The 22,604-nt window shown below is 41.2% G+C and overlaps 1 protein-coding gene across 3 annotated transcripts in view; it reads left to right on the top strand.

Moving 5' to 3' along the window:
* Nucleotides 1–22,604, top strand: part of slit3 (slit homolog 3 (Drosophila)) — a 221,940-nt gene that overhangs the window by 126,217 nt on the left and 73,119 nt on the right. For all 3 annotated transcript variants that reach the window (XM_017690095.2, XM_037540776.1, XM_017690099.2), the window contains 5 exons: nucleotides 9,640–9,711; nucleotides 14,013–14,176; nucleotides 14,860–15,004; nucleotides 19,388–19,459; nucleotides 20,631–20,702. In XM_017690095.2, the coding sequence (XP_017545584.1) occupies nucleotides 9,640–9,711; nucleotides 14,013–14,176; nucleotides 14,860–15,004; nucleotides 19,388–19,459; nucleotides 20,631–20,702 (525 nt within the window). The remainder of the gene's footprint in view (nucleotides 1–9,639; nucleotides 9,712–14,012; nucleotides 14,177–14,859; nucleotides 15,005–19,387; nucleotides 19,460–20,630; nucleotides 20,703–22,604) is intronic.

The following is a 22,604-nucleotide window of genomic DNA, read 5'->3' as shown; positions in this document are numbered from 1 at the left end:
CCCTTTTATCCTAATCATTTCTAACCTCAGAGCCCATGTAAAAAACATTAGGCCTGTTCTGCTCTGCCTAATGCCCTCTCTGCTGGTAGTTAGAGAGTGATGGCCCCACTGCGGTTAAAGGAGAGAGAGAGAGAGAGGAAGGAGGAAAAGGGGAAGACAGAGACAGAGAGGGAAAGGGAGAGAGGAGCCGGGAATCGTCGCAAATCAGATATTCCATGCATCTTTAATTTCTAACACCAGTTCGCCTCCCACAGGACAAATCAATCTTACTTTCTGCCTGGCCTGATTGAAAGGTTGCCTTTCAGTCAATAGAAGGCTTTATGTGACAGACAACAGGCAGGCGAGTGGCGGGAGCAGGCCGGTGGCTAAATGAGGGAATGGATTAGAGGAGCAGTGGTGGGGGTGAAGTGGAGGCTTGTTGAGGGAGGGGTAGACCCATCATTAGCTCCCAAACAGCACTTTCCTGCACAGGAAATTGCCTTGCCAACACTCGCGCTCGTGTTGCCTTATCTTTGCTCAGTCTGCGCCAAAGCACGGGTGAAGGGGGGCGGGTGATGATGGTGGTGGACCGGCAGCATCTCAGCAGTCGGACCCCCGCGCACAATTAATCATTCACTCCTGGGCGGCCAGCGAGAGCTTGGGGGGGGTTGTGCGGGGTAGCTAGAGGGAAGGAGGGAACAGCTTAGATTCAATCTGTCCTCATTTAAGCTGTAATGGCCTCATCAAGGGCCGGAGCAGCACGTCTGTCTTTGCTGTAGTACCTGTTCCTCTACCAGCATGCATGCACCTCCCACCCTCCTCCACCCATTCCTCCACCTTCCACAGGATGGATTTTCTGCAGCCTGAAATCTTTAAACTAAACTTATTATTTAGTTATGAATACTCCAGTGTTTTCAGTATTATCTCTACCCGCCACATCTGTAGCATGCGGTCAATAATAATTTCTCTGTGCTTAGAAAAGAGCATTAAGCTCGATGAGTCAGAACATGCTTATAATAGAAGCCAATAGAGGCAGGTACTTCATCCTTTCCTCAATAGCTTCTACTATAAGTGTGATTCAAGTCAACAAGGTCTTTGTCCTCTGTTAAGCACATTAGTTTTCCATAAGAAACAATCTAAAGATGCAGCAGTTAGGGGACTTGGCTAAAAAAGATAGGACTATTCCTCTGAGGCATATTATCCACAAATTGCACAATAATTACAGTGCAACTACTATGTAAGGTAGTTAAGAAAGTGAGAAATGGAATTCTAGACATTTTAATAGGCCCATAGAGTGTGAGAGTTGAAGCTTTAGGCTGATTGTTCAACTATTCATTTGAAAGAAAAACGTGTTTTTCAGTGTAATCTCTGTTTGCAGCACCTGTGGTATTCGGTCACTTACCCCAGACAGTACTTTCACTGTGCTCAGAAAAAAGCATTAAACAAAGCACATTTAATAACAATCAAAATTTTTGTTCTCGGTAGTCATCTGTGCTACGGAAGGCAATTAGGTTGAAAACGTTTTCTTTTAAGACTGATTATGCAATACCTATATCAAGCCACCCGGTCACTACAATGTAACTGTTATGTAAAGCATGTAGTTATTAAAGTGTGAAATGGACATACACAGAGGTCCATAGAGTTTAAGGGGTTAAACTCTTGGCTTATTATTCAGTCATTAATCTTCAAGGAATTTGCCGGTGTTTTTCAATGTAATCTCCTTCTACCACATCTGTAGCACACAGTCAGTTACCACAGACAGTAAATTTCCTGAGCTTAGAAAGAGCTTTAAACCCTTTGAGTTATAACACTCTTACAATAGAAGCCAATGGTCAGGCACGTCAGCATCTCCCTATTAGCTTTTGCTATAAATGTGGATCAAATCAACAGTTTTTTTTTTTTGGTAGGTCCAGGAAAGTGTGATGAAATTATTCTAGCCATATGCTATAGAAAAAGCAAGTAGAGATTGATGGCTTTAAAAATGTAGAAGTATTCCTCTGAATTGTAATATACAACTACTACAAATAACTATGTAATTACAATGTTATTACTATCAAAAGTGCATAACTGCGATAGACATCCACAGATTTTAAGAGATTAAACTCCAGGCTTCTTACGCCCTTCAATTAATCCTAGTTATTAATCTTTCTAGTTGCAGTGAAACTAATAAGTTATTTGTTATTACATAGTTATAAGAGTGTTAGCTCACATACAGGGTTTTGCACTTCAAGGGGTTGAAGCATGCGTATTGAATGAGAACCAGGGCTTTTCTTTTCTTTTTTTTTTCATTTTGAAATACCAAGAGCGAGTGTTGTTTCAGTTTTTTTCTGTTAATAAGCCTGCACTTAGACGCAAACCACATGCGCAGGATTTTGCACGGCGGATCATGTTATTTCTATGTTTACTCTCACCCTGGTTTATTTGAATTAGCACAGTGACATCTGATTATGGCTTTGTGCTGTAGCTGAACCCTCAACGCTTAGCAAAACAAAGGCAAACATTTCCATCCCTGGCCGGACGGATTCTGTCACACCGCAACAAGTGAAGGAGCCCTGGCCCTCATAATGAAATTAGCTTCCATCTGGAGGCACTCCGCTCATTCGGTTTGGCTTAAAGAGGCCGACACGGGCACACACACTGCACCAACGCTCTGGGCACACAACCGCCATTGTGCATGGCAGCAGTGGCGACTTGTTTGGAACCATGGCAACATTCTGGAAATGTCACCTCACATCTCAGACGTTGCATCCTTATCCCCTGCTCATTAACGCTCTGAGGGGCATTAAAGGCAGTCTTGCTGCACACATACACTCACTCACATAAGGAGTGAGTACAATGAAGGTGATGAAGATGATAATCCCCTTGTGTGCTCGTCAGAAGGAAGGGTGTTGTTTAACCCTGAGAAATCTTGAGTTATTACGGCTTTTTACTGCGCTATAAATATACATATGTAATTACACAGGTATTACATAGTTATATCATGACAAGTTTGGTTTATTTGCAAAATGAGATAGATAACAGTAATAATCAGTATCATCAAGGTTCTACAAGAGTGAAATGAATAAACAAAGTAGGGACAGACATTAAGACAATTGGACAATGTCGGATGTACAAAATCAACAGCATGAAACTGCAGCTGAGAGAATTGTTTTAGTTTGTTATATCGGCAAAAAAACATTGAAACTATGCATAATTATAGACTAATGAGCCTTATAACTTCAGGGGAGCTTAACTAGATCTCTAAATCATTAAGAACAATTCCAAACCTTTCAACGAGGCCCACTGGCAGCTGACAGAGCTTAAGAGATTTTACAAACTTACAAACAAAAATATGGTATAAAGTTTGAAATCCATGATTCCGATAGCATTTCTACAAGTAAGAAACAGTTGTAAGACTATTTGAAAGCTGCCTAATAGGCACTCTATAACACATGTATAAATATTTCATAACATATTTATAAGACATTACAGGAATTATTATTTCAGAAACATGCTTCATAACAGTGTCATCACTTGAGATTACCAGCATAAGCTGTCTATAAATGTTCCAATATTACTTTATGATATGTTATTCACTGCTTATATCTGTATAATAGGTAGCCTTTAAATAAAATGTTACCCAAATAATAAGCATTAAAATTAATTTGTCTTATTTGCTCAAATTTCACCTTAAAGATTGATGTTTTCCATTATAAAGGAAGTATTTTTTGTTATAGCTATATATAAGTGGACAAAATAGGCTTCATCAGAACGTATTTCTTTCAGTAATTTGCAAAATGAATCTTATTTTCACAGGAAGGCTTCAGATGAACCTAAACATGAAAATCATATGAATGCAAAACAGACCATGAAAACAGGCTTAATGCAGTTTCTAGTTTTCATCATTAACATCTAGTGAGAGCAACAGTAGCTGCACGTTCCAACGTTGGTTTGAGGAGATCTGGTGATTTCTAGTTTGCTGCTTATTCAGCAGTTTATCTAGTTCTCCCAGTAACACTGTCCAACTTCGTGTAACCATTGTGATTTAAAGGATGTATTTGTATAAGATGTGTCAATGGCATATTAAAATGTGCTAATAGTGTTAAAAAATAGTGATGTTAGTAGTTATTAACATGTTAACTTTAACGCCACTGATACAATACAACTTAGTGCTGGCAATAACTGCAACTTCTAATGCTATGTTTACATGTTGGGAGTTGATGGATGATGGCAAACCCATCATTTCATTGTTTTTAGTGACTGCAGCGCTAAGTGGACCCCTCTGTCAAGAGTTCAGTTTTCCCAACTTTTGCTATCTGCTGCACTGGTGGAACAAATCATAGATTTATCTGGAAACACAAGTGCTGAAGGCCAGGTGCACCCATCAAAGATCCAATCAAAATATCAAAACTTAAATTTCAATGAACCATAATTATACACACTGAAAACACCCACACACAGGCAGCAATGCCCTCATTCCATGAACTGTCACCAATCCTGCTACAAGGTATGAAATTATGGTTTTTAATGGCAGTATGTAAATGCTACATAAGGGTTAAACACACACCTTTCGCCTTGTTTGGCCAGTCTGTATTGTATAAGAGAAAGTGGGCCAGTCTGAGACCTGTGGGAAACTTCACCTTTGGACAAAACAAGTCACTCTTGACCTTCTCCCTTTGAGGGAAGTCAACGGGGTATGCGTGTGAATACGGAACAGTGGTGGTCCGCCCTTACCAAGCCGCAAGCACACGCACAAAGGAGGACCATGCACTATCATGTCGCATTGCGTGTCTCTGTGGCTTATCTCAGCTGTGTGCATGTGTGTGTGTGTCAGCAGTGAAAGGATGGCTGCAGAAAGCTCTGGTGCTCTCTCTGTCTCTTTCTCTCTCTCTCTCTCTCTTTCTCTCTCTCTCTCCCTGTCCCCCTAGTAGCCCCTGCTTCCACCCCCTCTCTTATTTCACCCTCCTTCAAAAAGGAAGTGTCCCAGACCCTTTCCAAACCCCCTCTAATGAGGGGCTGGAGAAATGCTGAGGGCCCTCCAGACCCCAGCCCAAGCCTTTCTGCGACTGTGGGAAAGCTTTCTTTACATAGCCGAGAAAGGAAAAGAAGGAACCAAAAAAGAAAGAAGGTGTCCCATTGAGATGGTCCCGACGTCCAGGCGAGGCTAGGTGAATGAGTGGCTAATAGCTACTCAATCCCATTGACCACTGCATCAATAAAGCCTTAAATAAAATCATAAAGTTACATTGTTAAGCTTCAGCAGCGTGTTATTAGCAAGGAGCCAGTATCGATTTGATTCGGTTTACGCTTGAATGCACAATCTCAGGTGACACGGAGGATCCATCAGTTCTTCCCTGTAGCGGTCGGCTTTTCCCTTCGAAATTTTGATTCATAATAGGCCTCTGGGAGACGCTTAGGAGAGACTGTCACCCACAGAATTTCACAGAATTTCACAGAATGGCCAAGACCACTCTTCATTTATTTAATTTCAAGTCACAACGGAAGTGTTATTATTAATCATTTGTTATTTCGTGTTCAATGAAAAAAGAAATATTTATTTCTTATTTATCATTATTTAACAGAACATTGCACAGAAACCTAAGCAACTAAATAGAATTGAATGTTTTTCACTGTTTAATATGTGCGCACTTTGCTTTTACTTTGCACCCACCTGGGTGGATATTTTTCCACACTTCCAATGTTCAGGCTTAGAAGTTGGTTGCATTTTCTGCTTCTCACAGTCCACATAATCCCAAACATATTCAGTGATGTTGACGTCTGGGATGGTCAGTCTATTGTTCTGAGACCCCCAACTTCTTTGTTGATTTGCAAATTTCAAAGGCTTCTTAACAGCTACCCATCCTTTCAGGTCCATAGAGTTGTCTTCTTACAGCGGAAGGGTAGAAAGAAACATCTGTGGATTATTTCAGATCTAAAGCAAAAGTTTGGTGGTCTACCGGGTATTGAATGCTTGAAATCTCATTGTCTCTATAGCTTTTTAACATATTTTTGAATTCCAGTTTTGGAAAATCGTCACTAAATTCCATTGACTTTCCCATTTCCATTTACTTTCCCACCTTTACTAGAGAGTAAATTGATTAAAGGTGGCCTCTGATTTTTCCACAGTACTGTATATTACACGTTCCAAATATAGATGTAAGCAGATGTGTATTGTTCTCATTAGCCCAGAACTTTTTAGTTAGCAGACCCATTTAAAGATTCATGAAATAAGATTTTTGTGGTAGACATTGTGTAAAGCCGTTGTCCACTCTGACAGTTTCTGTAATACATGCCTAGACTTACTCTCATTACTGCTCGGACATGTGGTCAAGAGTTCTCAAAACACGGATGAAAATCCATATATGATTATTTTTAACCAGGATTTTTATAGCTAGAACCTGGATGGTTGAAATATGGATGAGTTGGAGAGCACCACTTCTATTAGCACAACCCGTTAGGTGCACTTTGGGGTGGGTGGGGTGAGGGGGTAAAGGCGGGGGGGAGCTTGTTTTTTTTGTTTTTTTCGTATTACTCTCCAACTGCATATATCAATTCCTCTGTCCTTTTTCTATGTAAAAGTTTCTGGGGAAATGTCTTTTGTGCTTTTGCCAGCTCACCTCAGTCTATCACTGCTCAAAAAATAAATAACACTGTCCTGAAGGAGCTCAGAGGATGGTAGATAAGTGCCAATCCTTCATGCGCAGAGGCTACTTTATTTCCCCCGCAGATGGTCTGGTATTACAGCCTTCTACCAGGGCGTTCCTCCTTCGGTTCTTGTCTCTGAAACACAGCAAGGAAATGGCAGTGGCCTTGAGGAGCAGATCATGTTCTCCTTTTTGGGATGAGAGAGTTTTCAGTCAGCCTCTTGCAAGGGTGATTCCTCCACCCCGTGTGTAATATTTTTGTGGAATAACAATAATTTTCCATGCCATTGAGATGTTTTTTTTTTCTCTCTCTCTTTCTTTCCCTCTGTCTTAATAAAGTGTTCCCCCACAGATCTGTGCCAAAACAAATATTAAGATTGTCATTAAACGCTCCACAAGAATTTGATGTTTTGGAGGGATTCTCTTTTTCTCGTATTTGTGCAGTTCTTTTTGTCTGTTAGGTCTTTAAGCGTGGCTGTTGCCGAGGATGGGGATTTTCCACAGCTGGAGTTATGAGTCGGATCACAGAAATACTGAAACGTATTATCCTGTGGTCATATCCATCTTCCTCCCTTGTTTATGAGGAGGTTTAGATTGAATTAGCTGCTTCTGAGTGAAAAGTGAAGTACTGGGCTTGGTGGGCTCACTAGCGCACTGAGTTGGCGTCACGTCTTGTGCCGCAATGCTTCCACAAGCAGGCCTGAACTGTAAAACTAGAGTCTTTTGCTAAGGAGCTTTCCCGGCACTATGTGCCCCTCAAAGCCCTTTGTTGGGCAGCATGGTCTGACCCCAAACTTAGCTGTAAGCTGAGCAGCTTCAGCAGCTTGACCATACAGGAATTACAATCTAAATAATTAAAGTGCCAAAAAGAGTTTTTTTGGGAAAGAGGAGAACCTCTTTTGGTTCTCAACAGAGCATTTCAGTGGATGACTTCTTGAAGAATTGGCAGTCAGTAGAGTTAGTAAGATTAGCTTGAAAGCTGAACTAGACTATTTTACTATCAGTGTAACTCAATTATTATAGTATTTTTTATAGTACATATACAGCATCATATAAGGACATTTATAAGGCTTAACTCTTGCCACTAAAATCTTCGTAAATTAACTGTATGTCATTTCAAGCATAGCAGCCTACATTATGTCTCTGTATGGCCTTGTGCATATATGTAGGGTGATGTTGGCTGCTTTCAATTAATGGCTAGCATAAATGAAGAAGTAAAAACAGACAATATTAACCAAAAAAAGAAAGACAAACAAAAATGATACCTAGGCCCAACCCCATTTCTTATTTTTGCCCCTTCCCCATGTGTACAAGTGTCAACTTGCCCTCAAATAAAAAGAACAATACTTCATTTACAGGCTATTAGCTGTGGTCTGTAAGTGACTGTAGAGGAGGGTACAGGAATATGAAGCTGAAGTCAGCTCCTTATTCGCTGCTTGTTCAAATTTTCCTGTTCTACCTGAAATGGAGCAGCAGTTACATGCTGGCACCTCAGGCATCAGAACAGCTGTACCATTTAAGGTGGAACAAGAAATTTGGCTAGCTAGCTACCCATACGTCAACATACTATTTGGAGATTTTTATGCTTGTTAAGAGGAAAAGGACCATAATATATTAAAATGACATTAACTAAGATAATACAATTTTAACAGAGAACACTCACATTTATGGGTTTCTTTGGTTGCTTGCACTGCCATTGCACCAGTTTTTATTTTTTTCTCATTAATTTTTTCATTTGGAGTGTGCCACTGAAAAACCTCCATTTGAAGGCCTATGTAGGCCTGACACTTCACCCTATCCCTCCATCTTAATAAAGATTAGGACACCATACCCCTAGATGTGAATGTGCAAAATAAAGGGTTAAGGGTTAAGTGGTAGGGGCAAGGGAAGAAATGGGGTTGGGCCCAAGATTCTATAAAAAGCCATTTTCAGTCTAATCCTGCCCAGGAAAGCAAGTTTCAATTCTGTACTTAGGAAAGCTCACCTTACTATATCAAGAAGAGTCCTTGGGCAGGACTCCTAATGCTATATTCACGTAAATCTGTAACATGATTAAACTGTGAGTCGCTCTGGATAACAGCATCCTCCAAATGCTTTAAATGTAAAATGTGATGACAGCTACGTAAAATTTGGTTAATCACCACTGGGGGTGCTATTGTCCCAAAACATTGTATGTGGTATGCGGAGAGAAGCTAGCCAATGAGACTTTGAAGCCGTCCAGTTTCTTCACCAATTCTCATTCTTTGCCAAAGCCAGATCATAGGCTGATCATGTAAGTGGCATCACCACCCCTTTCCCATCTCTAAAAACCATTGTGGGCTGCTGTTTGGTCCATGTTGTTAAAAGGTTTGGGAACGCTTGTTTTAAATAATCTCTTAATGTAAAGGGCCTGTTAATTTAGTTCTTTTTCTCTAGAACTTTACGTAGGAGCCATCATTATAGGCTCAATTGAGAAGTCCCAGGCCCTCAGAAGGAGAGGCAGGGTACAGGATGGGTTTGGACCTTGCAAGCGTGGGACGGCTTTATTACAAGATTAAGGTGGCTAACTAACGCTAATGAGGAGGGCTGTTGCTCTGGCAGGAAGCAGAAGAGCCTGCTGGCCATGCTTACAGCTGCACATTGCCAGTCATGATTCTTTAAAGCCGATTACACGCTGCTGTGGACACACACCAATCATGCATTATATGCAGCGCAGCAGCACCGAGAATCTCACACACACACATGCACATAATGCGTTAGCAGGGCAGCAGATTGGAGGATTAGTCCAAATTATGCTGATCTAATTTTAGGATTTTATTTAGTTTAAAGATAACGTCTTCATATCTTTCCCAGCTCCTCCTAATCTACTGAGCTGTAGTCAATACAGACATACAACAAATCTGCCTTGATACTTCCTTTTGCAAAACTGTTGATTTGTGCCTTTGTTTCCAACACTCCTTCTTCCACTAAAACATGCTCCCACTACACTGTCTTTGTGTGATGCTGCAGCAGATCAATACAATTGTCTGATCTTCTCTGTCTGTGTTCTGCCTTCCAGCACTCTCAACAACAACAACATCACCCTCATCCCGCTGTCCAGCTTCAACCACATGCCCAAGCTGCGGACACTGTGAGTATTAGGGTTTTCTTTGGGTTAGCGGGGGGAAAAGACATCACTCAGTGAAGCTGCATGTCCACTGTGGTGTAACCACCATTGCTCTGTTATAGCTGCAAGGCAGAGTGTATTCTGACAGATTTCTGCCAAAAGCCTCTTAAAATACGTCACAGACATGATACTGTTGAGGTTCATAGAGAAACCCACGCATGTATATAGGCTGCCTGTCAAAAGTTTGGGGATGCCTCACTTTCTGTTGAGATTTTCATTGTTACTGTAAGAAAAACTACCTGAAAAAGGATCTTTTAACACAAAACAGCTATTTACAAATAAGGATGCTCAATGACATTGGAATCATATCAGCAGATATTTACTTAAAATACTGGCATTGGTCAGATGTTTACATTTGACCGATATTTCAAATCAGATATGTAATGATGTACTCCGGAAAACCTCTTATGTAGTCATCCAGTATCTGGCCCCAATTTTTCTATTTTATATCAACAGTTTTGTATATGAAAAACATTGTATATCAGCACTATGAACTATTGTTTAAAGCTGAAATGGTATGATACCACTCCCATTCTTCTTTAAAAATGCTAAGCTTTAAAATGGGCATCTAAAAGTAGTCTGTCATGCTCAGACTACTCAAAAACCCCACTACGAATATCACATCACGTAGTGTAAGTGCTATTTCAGCACAGATTTGTTAGAGGGTTGGATCGGATTCATTCTTTTTATTTCTTCCGATATTCGATCCAGGGGTTCTTTTCTCAGTTTTCCCATCGGCTGTTCACTCAGAAAAAAATGGCAGGATGGAACTTTCAATGTATAGTGTTATGTTATTACGGTCCAACAATGTTTTTTTTATATCCTTTTGACTGGTGCTATGAATATATGCACATACAGTCAAACACTGGATCTTTTATCTAGCTATGGGATTTGGTGCTCAGCACACATCATGTAGTCCTCAGGGATCTGTTTGTGCAGGAGTTAGATGAGTTTGGTGAGACGACTCGGACGAGCCCGTGTCGCTACATCACTTTTCCACCACTGGACTCAAACCACAATCAATACAAATAATTCCAAAGCGACCAAACCAGGCCTGTATGGGTCCCATCTGTGGCTGCGTCTGCGTTTTAGCAAGGGATCAAGCTAGCTTTCCTTACGATTAGCATGTGGTGGAGCACCAGGCACCAGAAGACATAAATAAAGTGGGGATGTCAGCGGTAAACGCTAGATGTGCTCTAACATTCAGGGGGCCATCTTTCTACCCTGGGCCCCTAAACCCCCTGGACTGAGGCGCTCTGTGGCTGTCTAGAGGCTGGAAGCCTTGTGCAGCCCTCCGGAGCCCCAGCTCCTCTCTCGTTCTCCAGAGGCCTCTGGCTCCATCAGTGGTCAGCTCCATGGTCAGGAAGTCTGGCCGTGGTCCCATCCGTCAGGGCCTTCAGACAGGCCTGCCCCCTCGAGCTGGATTGAATTTGCTGACGCTGGGCTGGCAGAGCGCGCCTCTCCCTCAGCCGTATTGAATTATCCACAGCAGAGGCCGCCCCTACTACCCCGGTTCCTTTGTATTGAATTTTCAGCCCCCTAATATCCCTGAGATCCTGGTATTGAATTTGTCGCTCGTAAAAAACAACTTATTAAATCAAATGTTTAGAGATGTCTGTAATCCCTTTAGCAGGACGGGGATGGGGGGTGGCTCCAGGTCTCTGATGAAATAGTTCAGCTTACCTCCTCCTCCTTTACCTCCCTTCACTACCCCTCCATCCCTTTGTCCTCTCCTCCCCTGCTCCAGACCTGCTACCTTCGTGCAGCAACCATTCAATTAGATCAAATGATATCACCCCATGGCGCTTGCCATTCAATAACTCAGCCAAATAAAAAGAGCGAGGAGACTCCCGCCGCTAGACGAGGAGTCATTTTCCACGGACACCGGTCGATATGCTAGGTGTGCTGAGCTACCCTTTTGTGGGCTTTTTTGCGCTCGCCTCACCTCACGTCCACCTCAGACCACTAGGGACCTCAGGGTCCTTGTCCCTCCATCTCCGTAATCCCGCTCGTCCATAATTAATCCGCAACAACAAGGAAGCAGTAAACCCGTTTTATAATGGGAAAGGCTCCATGAGGACCCTCGTCCCTGCTGTTATCCTCAATGAGCAATTTCGTAGCCCCCCCCAGCTGGATTCTACCTTATTATTTCACTTGTGAGCCTTTGTAAAGGGTACAGCCGCCCTTTGTGATTTGCTGACGCCACTCTTTCCATGCCTCTCGTCCCCCTCCCCACTGCGTAATGATCCGTGAGAGGTAGATATTAAGCTGGGTGTCTGCATTGGGAGTGATGCCATATTGCTGGAGACCTTGACAAAATGAAGGTGTTGGCAGAAGGGAGCACTTTCACCCAGGGCGTCGTGGGTGTTCTACCATGGTCACAAACAAATCACTGAGATATGTGATTCTGTTCATTCATTTTAACCCTTAGAGGTCTAGAATTATTTGCTGTGCATTCTATTTACAATATTTATCCAATTATTGTTTGACTGCATTTATGTAATTACCTTAGTGACGTGTTGGTAGCTCTGCAACTCTTTTACTGCCCTGTTGTTGCTACACAATAGAATTAGATAATTAGGTAAAAATAAAACAATCCTCCTTTGCAGTAAAATAAAGCTTTGCTGGTCGTTCTAACACAGTTTTAACAATAAATGATCTGAAGTCAGCTTCGTTCGCCAGCTTCGCGTTCGAATTTTCACCCCCCCACCTTAAATGGTGCAGCAGTTACAGTTACATTCTGGCACCATTTAAGGTGGAATGGGAAAACTTGAACAAGAAGCTGATGAACAAAGCTTTTAAGATTAAGTGACCCTTATTAGTTCCACAATGGGGAAATTTCACCTCCGCTATTAACCCATCTGCGAAGTGAAACACCACATTGGGCGTGCCGCTGTGGGCAGCTCTATCCGCAGCACCCGGGAAGCAGTTGGGGGTTAGATGCCTTGGTCAAGGAAACCTCAGTCATGTACTGTTGGCTCTGGGGATTGAACTGGAAACCTTCCTGTCAGAGGGCTGGATCCCTAACCTCCAGGCCATGATTGCCTCCATGCTGCCTTCAGCCTTGTGAAAATTGAATGTTGAGAGACATTTTACAAAAAAACTGTTCTACTTTTGCGGAACAGCTTCCAGCTGGAGTTGTGAGAAGAGTAGCTATAGCTTAACTAAAGCGTAAATCAGAGCAGAGTGTGTCTGCGCTTTTGTTTATATTACACTTTGTAGACTGTACTAGTATATTAGTACATACTGGGATATATTTACAGCCAATTAGGTAAAATGGACATAAAACATTATGAATCCCCAAATTTTTACAAAGTTTTCTTACAAAATGGCTCTTCTTAATATTTGGGTTGCCGACCCCTGACCTAAGTAGTTATATAGTGAGTTACATATGACCTTTATTCATTTTCATTATGTGTTGAAAGCTTTGAATCTGTGCTTCTATTTTTTTTTTTCAATTTCAATGTGATTGACAAAAGCTGACAAACATGAAGAACTTCTACAAAGCAAGACACAACAGTAACTTTTCATCAAACCTAAACATTGTATGAATTGAAAGTTTAGAATTTGAGTTTTTGACAGAATAAGACAAGTGAGAAATAAATTAGTATCAAATCACAACAACAGTGATAAATGACAAAGATATTCTTTACAATTTTTGACTGAAGAGAAATGACAGTTTGTCACTGTGATTAATGAAGCTATTCATATTTTCTTCGGCTTCATGATTGTTAACATATGTGGGTTCAGCATTAGAGAACTGTATTTCAGTCATTACCCACTGCTCACTGATCCCGCAGTCTCCAGATAGATGACCCCAGAAATAAGAATCTCCTCTGAGGCGTTTCACGTCTTTATCTGTTTTTATCTGACTTACATTTATATTCTCTCTCTCTTTCATTTATACTCTCTCTCTTTCATTTGAATCTGTCTCTCTCCATCATTCTGTCGCTCACTTATCCATCTCTCTTATCCATCTCCATCTCTACCTCTCCTTCTCTCTCTTTAACCTATCCGTCTCCCTCTCGCTTTCTTCATTGCTCCCAATGTCTGTCTCTCTCTCTCTCCTTCTCAATCTCTCTTTTTCCTTCTCTTTCTTTATCTGTCTGCATCTCCTTCTGTCTATTTATCTACCTATCTCTCTCGTTCTTTCTCTGACTCATCTTTTTATCCATCTACCTGTCTATCCCTCCCTTTATCTCTCCCCCACCCCCCCCCCCCCCCCCCCCCCCCCCGCCTCTCTCTTTCTCTCTCTCTCTCTCCAGTCGTCTGCACTCCAACAACCTGCACTGCGACTGCCACCTGTCCTGGCTCTCTGATTGGCTGCGGCAAAGGAGGGGGCTGGCCCACTTTACTCAGTGCATGTCGCCTGCCCACATGAGAGGGCTCAGCGTCCCCGATGTGCAGAAGAGAGAGTTCGTCTGTACAGGTGCAGCACACACACACCCACACACACACCATCACTGAGGGTGAATGAAAACTGCTGTTTAGCAGTCAATAATCTTTGCACTCTCTCAAATTATTGCTTGTCTTGCACTATCCTGGAACGTACATTAAACGATGCATAATGTGCCTTCATTAGCATCAGAGCAGGATGAATGTAAGCAAATATGTCTTTCCTTGCAATGTTGTGAGCGTTCTAATAGACCTCATCGTTTAATTGGTGAAAATATTCACATCCAAGTCTTGTTAATTAAACCCCCTCTGCCTCCCCCTTCTCATTAATCAACTGAGGAATATACACTAAATCACTAAAACAACACTGTACAACCCTCTAGGGGGGAAAAAAAGTCATTTCTTAATTATGCTGCAAGGAAAAACAATAAAATGACAGAAGCTCAGTGCATTCCGATTATGTTACTATGTTTTGTTATGTTATTGGCTGCAAGAATGAACTTTCAGCTCATATTATTCATTTGCACAAATGTCATGTTAACTTGTCATTTTCACGACTTGCATTCTGATGCAGCTGTTTGTTACGTGTTCGGTTGCATAATGGAACACTATTATCTGTATGTTACACATTTCCCCTGTTTTTCTTGCTGTGTTTATCACTGAATTAGATCTTTCTTGAACTTTTGCTGATTTTCCGCATGTTTCCTGGCCTGCCAGGCCCCGCTCAGTCAGAGCCGAGGTCCTGCGCTCCTCAGGCATCCGTCTGTCCTGCCAGCTGCTCCTGCAACAACAACATCGTGGACTGCAGGAGAAAAGGCCTGACTGAAATCCCAGCCAACCTGCCCGAGGGCATTGTGGAAATGTGAGTCATCCCATCAGTCACACTCACACCACTGACCTCCCACCTTTCATTTTTCATCCTCTGTATCTCTGTCTCTGTGTCCTTATCTAGCGTTCCTTCTGGGGTGGACAATATGGCGGTATGCTATCAGGACAAATTACATCACAATATGTTTTGAGTATCATTACTACTTCAAGAATAATGGAAACCAAGGTCTAGACCAGTTTTAAAGAACCTGTAAACAACAACAATTAGTGTGTAGTCCCTACATAGAAACAAGAAGCTGATGGGACGTCAGCAGTTTATGCCATTATCTCATTTCATTCATTTAATTTTCATTTGAAGCTGTTGGCAAAGCAAGTAACACTGTTGCTCACCATGCAGCAGACTGGTTTTGATTCCTCAGCCCAGGAAGAACTCTACGCTATTCTATGGAGTAGGCATCAAAGGCTTCAGACGTCTGGTTCCTATTACCACCATTGTGAACAATTCTGACTCATTTAGTTTCTCTAGAGTGGAGCGTTTCACAAAACAGTCTGAACAACTTTAATGTAAAACTACATTTTAGGGAAGAAAACAATTTTAGAATAATTACGCAATTCTTCCTTAAATAATATTTTTTAATGTTGAGTTTAATGTGCTACAGTTTTGTCTAAACCATTTATGAATGCTTGGTGATTAGGTCATAAACACTTTAAAAAAGCATTAATAAGCAGTTATAACACATTAATAAAAAGGGCAACAGTGAGCTGTTCTATCTAATGAAAATGAATATGTAATGAAGCTGAGAGGTTAAATGCTGACTAAATATCACTATTAAAACTAAGTTTTGTGTGTCATGTCCTCAAGTGTCCTTATATTTTTGCCATGTCACCCGCACATAGTTCTTTCACACTCTTATCTCATTCTCTCTCTCTTTCTCTTGATCTCTTTGTCTCTCACCCACCCAGCCCCCCTCCCAGTGTGGTAAATACATAAAGTCTCTCTGATATTACAAGGTGTTCAGCTCTCCGTCTCTCCTCCTGTCGCATAGCGAAGGCCCATTAGCGCTGCAGTTCGCAGCCTCATTAGCAGCAGTGTCAGAGCTCTGCTGGAGCTAGGGGCACCTCTGGCTCGGGCTGCTGGGGGTCCTCCAGTTTTTTGCCTCGTGAGCTCACCACAATTATACAGACAGCCAAGGAGCTGCAGTCAGGCAAATGAGATCACGCCTGAGCCCCGTTCTAATCTCCAGCACCGCAGTGGCCTTAACTCAATCACTCTCCGGCTAGTGACGTCCTCTACTCTGGTCCGCTATAGACCACAGCACTGCGTATGCTGTACTGCATGCAGCCAGTGATAGAGGAAAGCATTATGTACTATTGCTGTTATAACAAAACCTCATAGCTACAACATCTTTTTGCACAAGAAGGAAGAATAATGAAGGGTTTCGTTCAAATTATAGAACCTTTCTAAAAAACATGCAAAATAGTCTGCTGATATAGTGAGATAGTTTAACTCAATAAAATGACTTGAAACAAGTAAAAATGTCTTGAAATAAGGTAAATAATCTTAAATTAAGCTATTAACTATCTCCATCATGATATATTTCTTATACCTCTGACATTTTATAAGACATAAATGATTCTATTCAAATAATATGTTAGTATAGGTGTGTCATATACATACACACAGGTGTGTAACCTCTTAATTTGGGCAGTGGAATGTCAGACATATGTTATGTAAATATAATGTATAATTATTGTGTTCCAAATAGATAGTCTAACATAAACACTCGGGTGAGGGGTAACAGTTTACTTAACCCTGCTACATAACATTGGCACAAACATGACTTAAACATGTCATGGCAGATGTGCTGTGATGAGTTGTTTTGTTCAGTAATGTAACAGTTTTGTGTCACCATTGGCAGTAACTTTCATTGCATATGGTTGATGCCATAAAAGCTTATGTCACCTGCTAAATTTAGCTGTGTACTCTAGTTCGACATCAAACATCATGACATCTGCCATGACAATGGTAATGGTAACATGTCACTGTTGTGTTAGTGAACATAATTGAGCAAAGACAACTTGGCACAGCACCTAATATGTGCCTTTACATAGTTTTAGCATATCAATGTTTTGGAGCAGGGTTCAAACAAAACGTTACCATTTGAGACATAACAGTAGTGCGTAAACAAGCTCACAATGCAATCACATATGCATTTTTTGTTTTGGGCACTCTTTTTGTACTGGAGCCCATAAGATCCCACTTACACCACTAGTTATTTTGATGCCTCCACTCTTATTCAGAATAAAGAAAGAGTACTATATGTGTTCAAAGCTTTGTTAGAAAGAGTTGTTTTACATCCTAAATAGAATAATATCAACGTATATCTCTGTCCTTACAATGCAGCGTATAATCTAGACATACACAAAGCAAACACTAGACTTTACAGCAGTAGTGGAGGTGGAAGTGGTGTCTAATGTGTGTAACTCTTGCCTCAGGCTGATTGGGTTTCCGCTGGCTTCGGAGTGTCTCAGCACCTCCTCAGAGCGGGAATTTGATATACATATCGATCGTCAGGCCCTTGTTTGTACTAAAGGACAGGTGCGTAATTGCCCTGATATGTGCCGTTCCTCGTCCCGCTCGTTCTGCCAATAGAGTATGACCTTTGCATAATAAACAGCTACCTCAGGCTGGATACATTACTCCAGCAGTGCCTGTGGCCAGAAACAAATAGCACTAATTAAATGATGTATAGGCCGAACAGTGCCGGGGGTCTATACTCATTTCAGCAGAGACCCATTTCCAGTGGCAGTCACAGCAAGCTCCAGAGCAGATTGAAAACTCAAAACCATCTCCTCTCAATCTGCAGCATGGCTATCAAATCACTGGATGGCTCTCTCAGTAATTCCCCTTGCAGGAGCTCTAACTACCATACAGAAATGAGCCTAGAGAGAGAGAGAGAGAGAGAGTGTGTGTGTGTGTGTGTGTGTGTGTGTGTGTGTACCTGTGGATTTGTGGCAGGTGTGTGTATATAGATTCTAACTATATGGTGGGGGGCAGGGGGGTGGGGTGGGGTGCATTGCATTGGACCATTCACTTCCCAAACCCATGTTAGAGGGGGAACCAATAACCCAATAACCACGAAACCAATAACCCAAATCCATTTAACATGGAAAACTGTAGAGCTTTTAAGCATGTAGGGATGCTACGGCAACCAGAAAAACTACATATATTAACTACAATTAAGATCAAACATACTAGTAAAGCATGAGGTATGGCTGTCTTAATTTTTAGTTTTTATTGCGTTTTATTATTAGAATTGTATTTTCACTTGGTAATGCAATAGGGTGGCATGGTGGTGCAGTGGGTAGCACTGCTGTATAACAGCAAGAAGGGTTTGATTCCCAGCTGGGCGACTAGGATGCTTTCTGCGTGCAGGTTCTCCCCGTGTCTGCGTGGGTTTCCTCCACAGTCCAAAGACATGCAGTCAGGCCAATTGGAGATATTAAATGCACCTAGGTGTTAATATGTGGTTGTGTATGTCTGTATGACTGCCCTGCAATGGACTGGTGATCTGTCTAGGGTGGTTTCTGCCTTCTGGCCAATGACCACTGGGATAGGCTCCAGCACTTAAAGTCCCTTTTGTAGCCAAGATGGTGAGTGATGTGGGATATGAATCTACTGCTGAACTAAAAACAGTGCTGTTTATTAGAGTAAAGGTGCGCTGTGTGGCCACCTGCCAAATCTGAACCTGAACTAATGTACAAGTTCAACAGTCCCTTCCTTGTATGCACAGAGAGTTGACATCACTATACACCTTCTACAAAAGTGTATCATAACAAAAAATTGAATAAATATTAATAATTGTATAATATTAATCTGCAATCTCTGCTCATATTTTCACATTCCTCCATCGTTAACAGGATTAGGACAGAAATTCAAAACATTCAGCGCACACGTGTATCTTTGTGTGTGTGCAGCTTGGTGTGTGTGTGTGTGTGTGTGTGTGGGTGTGTGTCTCTGTGAAGTCATCCCTCCAGTGGGGAGGATGGATTGCAGAGAGTGAAAGGGACAGTGGTGGTCAGGGGAAGGGAGGGGGTGCAGCGAATGCTCCAGCCGGACCCATTTCTCACACAGACTAATGACTCTGTCTGTGACTTACTGTGGCCTTGCCATGCTCCACATCACCGGGGCAACATGCCACCACACACATACGCGCACACACACACACACACACACACGCATGCACACGCAGACGTAAACACACATACACAGATTGCAATGGACCATGGAGAGAGTTTACTCTGATAACACATGCTGTACTCTGTGTATCGCTGTACATGAACATGATGTTGATTTAGTTTTGTTGGAAAGTGCCGTAACAGCTGCATGTAACATATTATCCTGTTTCCTCTGCAGTCGTCTGGAGCAAAACCTGATTAAGAGCATTCCGCCGGGAGCTTTCTCTCCATATAAGAAGCTGAAGAGGATGTGAGTATTAACTTCTTTTTCCAGAAACATAAATGCAGCCATCAAAGCACACTCATGAAGACCCATGCAAAGGTCTGCTGTAAGCACACTGCAGATCCATCAGGTCTATTCTCAGGTTCTCCGTCAGTCACTGTCTTCATGTTCTACCTACCTCCACTGCACACTCATTCTCAATTCATTTGAATGTATTGATACTAGGCATTGTCATTTTTATCTCTCTAATCTAATTTCATCTAGTCATAAACTTAACATTTGTGTATAACGATAACATACAATCAAAAAGAATCTTTTCTGTTTTTATTGAACTAGATGTATTTCAGAGTATCCCATAAGTCATAATTTAAAACACAAAACGAATCTTTGTTGGATAAAATAGTGTTAAATATGTTTCTATATATTTTATGCTGTTTCCAAGCCTCACCCATCCCACCATTTTAAGTTAAGTGGTACTTTTTTAATCCCACAAACAGGGAAATTCCACCTCCACATTTAACCCATCCATGAAGTGAAACACCACATACGCGCTAGTGAATAAGCACACAGTAGGGGCAGTGAGCACACTTGCTCGGAGCGGTGGGCAGCCTTATCCATGGCGCCCGGGGAGCAATTGGGGGTTAGGTACTCAAGGACACCTCAGTCATGTACTGTCGGCACTGGGGATAGAACCGGCAACCTTCCGGTCACAGGGCCAGTTCCCGAAGCTCCCTTCCTTTCCTGCACTGCAGAGAGTTTATTACATAGATTTAGAGTATACATTTGACACTGTTGACCTTAAATACCAACATCATTTATTTATTTTAGCTAACAGCTTACTGCGCACTCCAGACGATTTAAATAAGTAGGCTACGTTAATGCAGGCAAGTTCTGTAGCTCTAAACAAGTTTCCTGTTGCCAGTATATAAGCATATATACTAATATATTAGTGTATATATATATATATATATATATATATATATATATATATATATACTAGCATATTTTAGTATGTTGGACCAAGATAAGGTCAAGCTTATAAAGACCATACAAAACTAAGCTGCATAAACCCAATAAGTCACTTTGTACAGAAGTACTAAGAAAGCTTGTGTTTACATTTAAAAATGCAGATTAACCATTTAAATAGCATGTTTATGTGTGAAGTCTTTAACATTTGTACTATCTGTGTTTTTTTCAGAGATCTGAGTAAGAATCAAATCTCAGATATTGCAGATGATGCCTTCAGTGGCCTCCGTTCCCTCACCTCACTGTAAGTGTTCAGTAAATAACAGGCACATATACTCACACAAATACTATACCAGTGAAAGTTTGGACACTCCTGATTAGACCTAAATACTTGTAATGAAATGCCTGAGATGTATTCCTAAACGGTGAACTTGTTGCCTTTGTTTCCAAAACTGAAAGTTCAAATTTATGTGTATCTTCTTCAGTCCTGTTAGAAAAGCATCTCAGGTGGCTCCTTGTGACCCTGCTTCAGTTAATGCCAAGAGTATGTAAGCAAGTGCAGCTACTTTAAAGAATCTAAAACAGAATATGGGATTGATCTGATTTGACAATTTGTGTGTTAATCTGTGTCAATTTAAAGTTTCACTCTTATTCTAAAAGGTTGAAACTAACCAGGTGTGTCCAAACTTTTGACCTGCACTGCACTTTAATACCCAAACCCACTGACATCCACTTACCTGCACGGATCAAAATTATGTTCTTTTTCACACTTTAATGCTTCATAATCAGTGCCTTTGGTCAGAAATGCGCTGCTGCAGTTTTGCCTCTGGGTTAACCGCGGCGCTGGAGGCTGACAGTGATGCGACAGCTGTCAGCTGAGAGAAATAAATTAGCGTGAAGGGTGACACAACAGCGACAACCCACAAACCCACAGTACAAATAACCTCACCGTCTATGCATGTGTGCATTTGTATGTGTGCTGACATCTGCTGTGGTGTGAACACACAAGGATTTCATTTACATCACCTGAACATTTCCGAAAGAGACAGTAGCTCCATCCTGTGCATATTAATTCCGTTAGATCCATCTCCCTGTGCCCAGCCCGCACAGCTGGGCCAATGACAGGCCTCAGCCTCGTAGCACTCAGCTCATTTACACATGCTGCAATTAAAGAGCCACTCACACGCAATGGCAACAGAACAATAGGGCACATGAGATGGCAGGCACACTCACAATAAAGGAATAATCCAGCATTCTTTCAACCTAATCTCTGCCTGCTGCATCTGCAGCATATGGTTGATTATCACAGACAATCATTTCCCTGCACTTAGAAAAGAACAGAAAACCTGTTAAGTCAAAAGAGAATTATAAGAGAAGGCAATGGGCAGGTGCTTCATCTTGAATGTTTTGAGTTTTTGATCTTTTATAAGTACAGGGGAGTGAGTGGAAATTATTGTCTGTGCTTGTCGACCCATGAGGTACATAATCAGGAGATGAAGTTTAGGGTTGTTTGGGATCAGAAATCAAATCTGATTTTATTTGACCCCATTTGTTTGTCAAATATGCAATCAATGTTAAATTTATAAAAAATTGTTTTACAAAACAGATGAATAGGTACAGTCATATGCAGACGTTTGAACACCCCTGGTTAAATTACATGTTGTGTTTTCTAAGTGAATAAGTTCCTATACAGGGAAACATTCTGCTCATTTTAGTGCACAATTTCTATTTATTTGCTGAGTTTAACATATTGGAAAAAATAAAATGTAAAATATAAAATGTGCCATCACATAACTTTGTGCCATAACCACATATGATCTTTTTTAAGGTTACATTTAGCTAATAAACAGTAATTGTGCATTAAAATGTGTAGAAGTGTGTTTCAACAAAACATGTCATTTGAGCATGAGTGTAAGAAGGATACATAGCTGCACTAAATGGATATGTAGCAACTTAGCCAAGCAGCTTTGCCACGCTACCTTATAAATATTACTTAGTTTATTATTATTATTATTTAATGATTATTTAATATATTATTATATATTATTAAATTATTAGCTTACTGTACTACTTACTGTACTACAAAGCATCTGAAGCCAATTATTTAGTCACTTTACACAAGAACAGGGTTCTGGCCATTAGCCATAATGGATTATTAAAATCCATTGTATGTTTGCAAAAATATCCATACAATTTTAAACACCAT

The sequence above is a fragment of the Pygocentrus nattereri genome, chromosome 8, assembly GCF_015220715.1.
Source record: "Pygocentrus nattereri isolate fPygNat1 chromosome 8, fPygNat1.pri, whole genome shotgun sequence".
Classification (NCBI taxonomy): Eukaryota; Metazoa; Chordata; class Actinopteri; order Characiformes; family Serrasalmidae; genus Pygocentrus; species Pygocentrus nattereri.
This window is presented reverse-complemented; position numbering and strand designations above follow the sequence as displayed.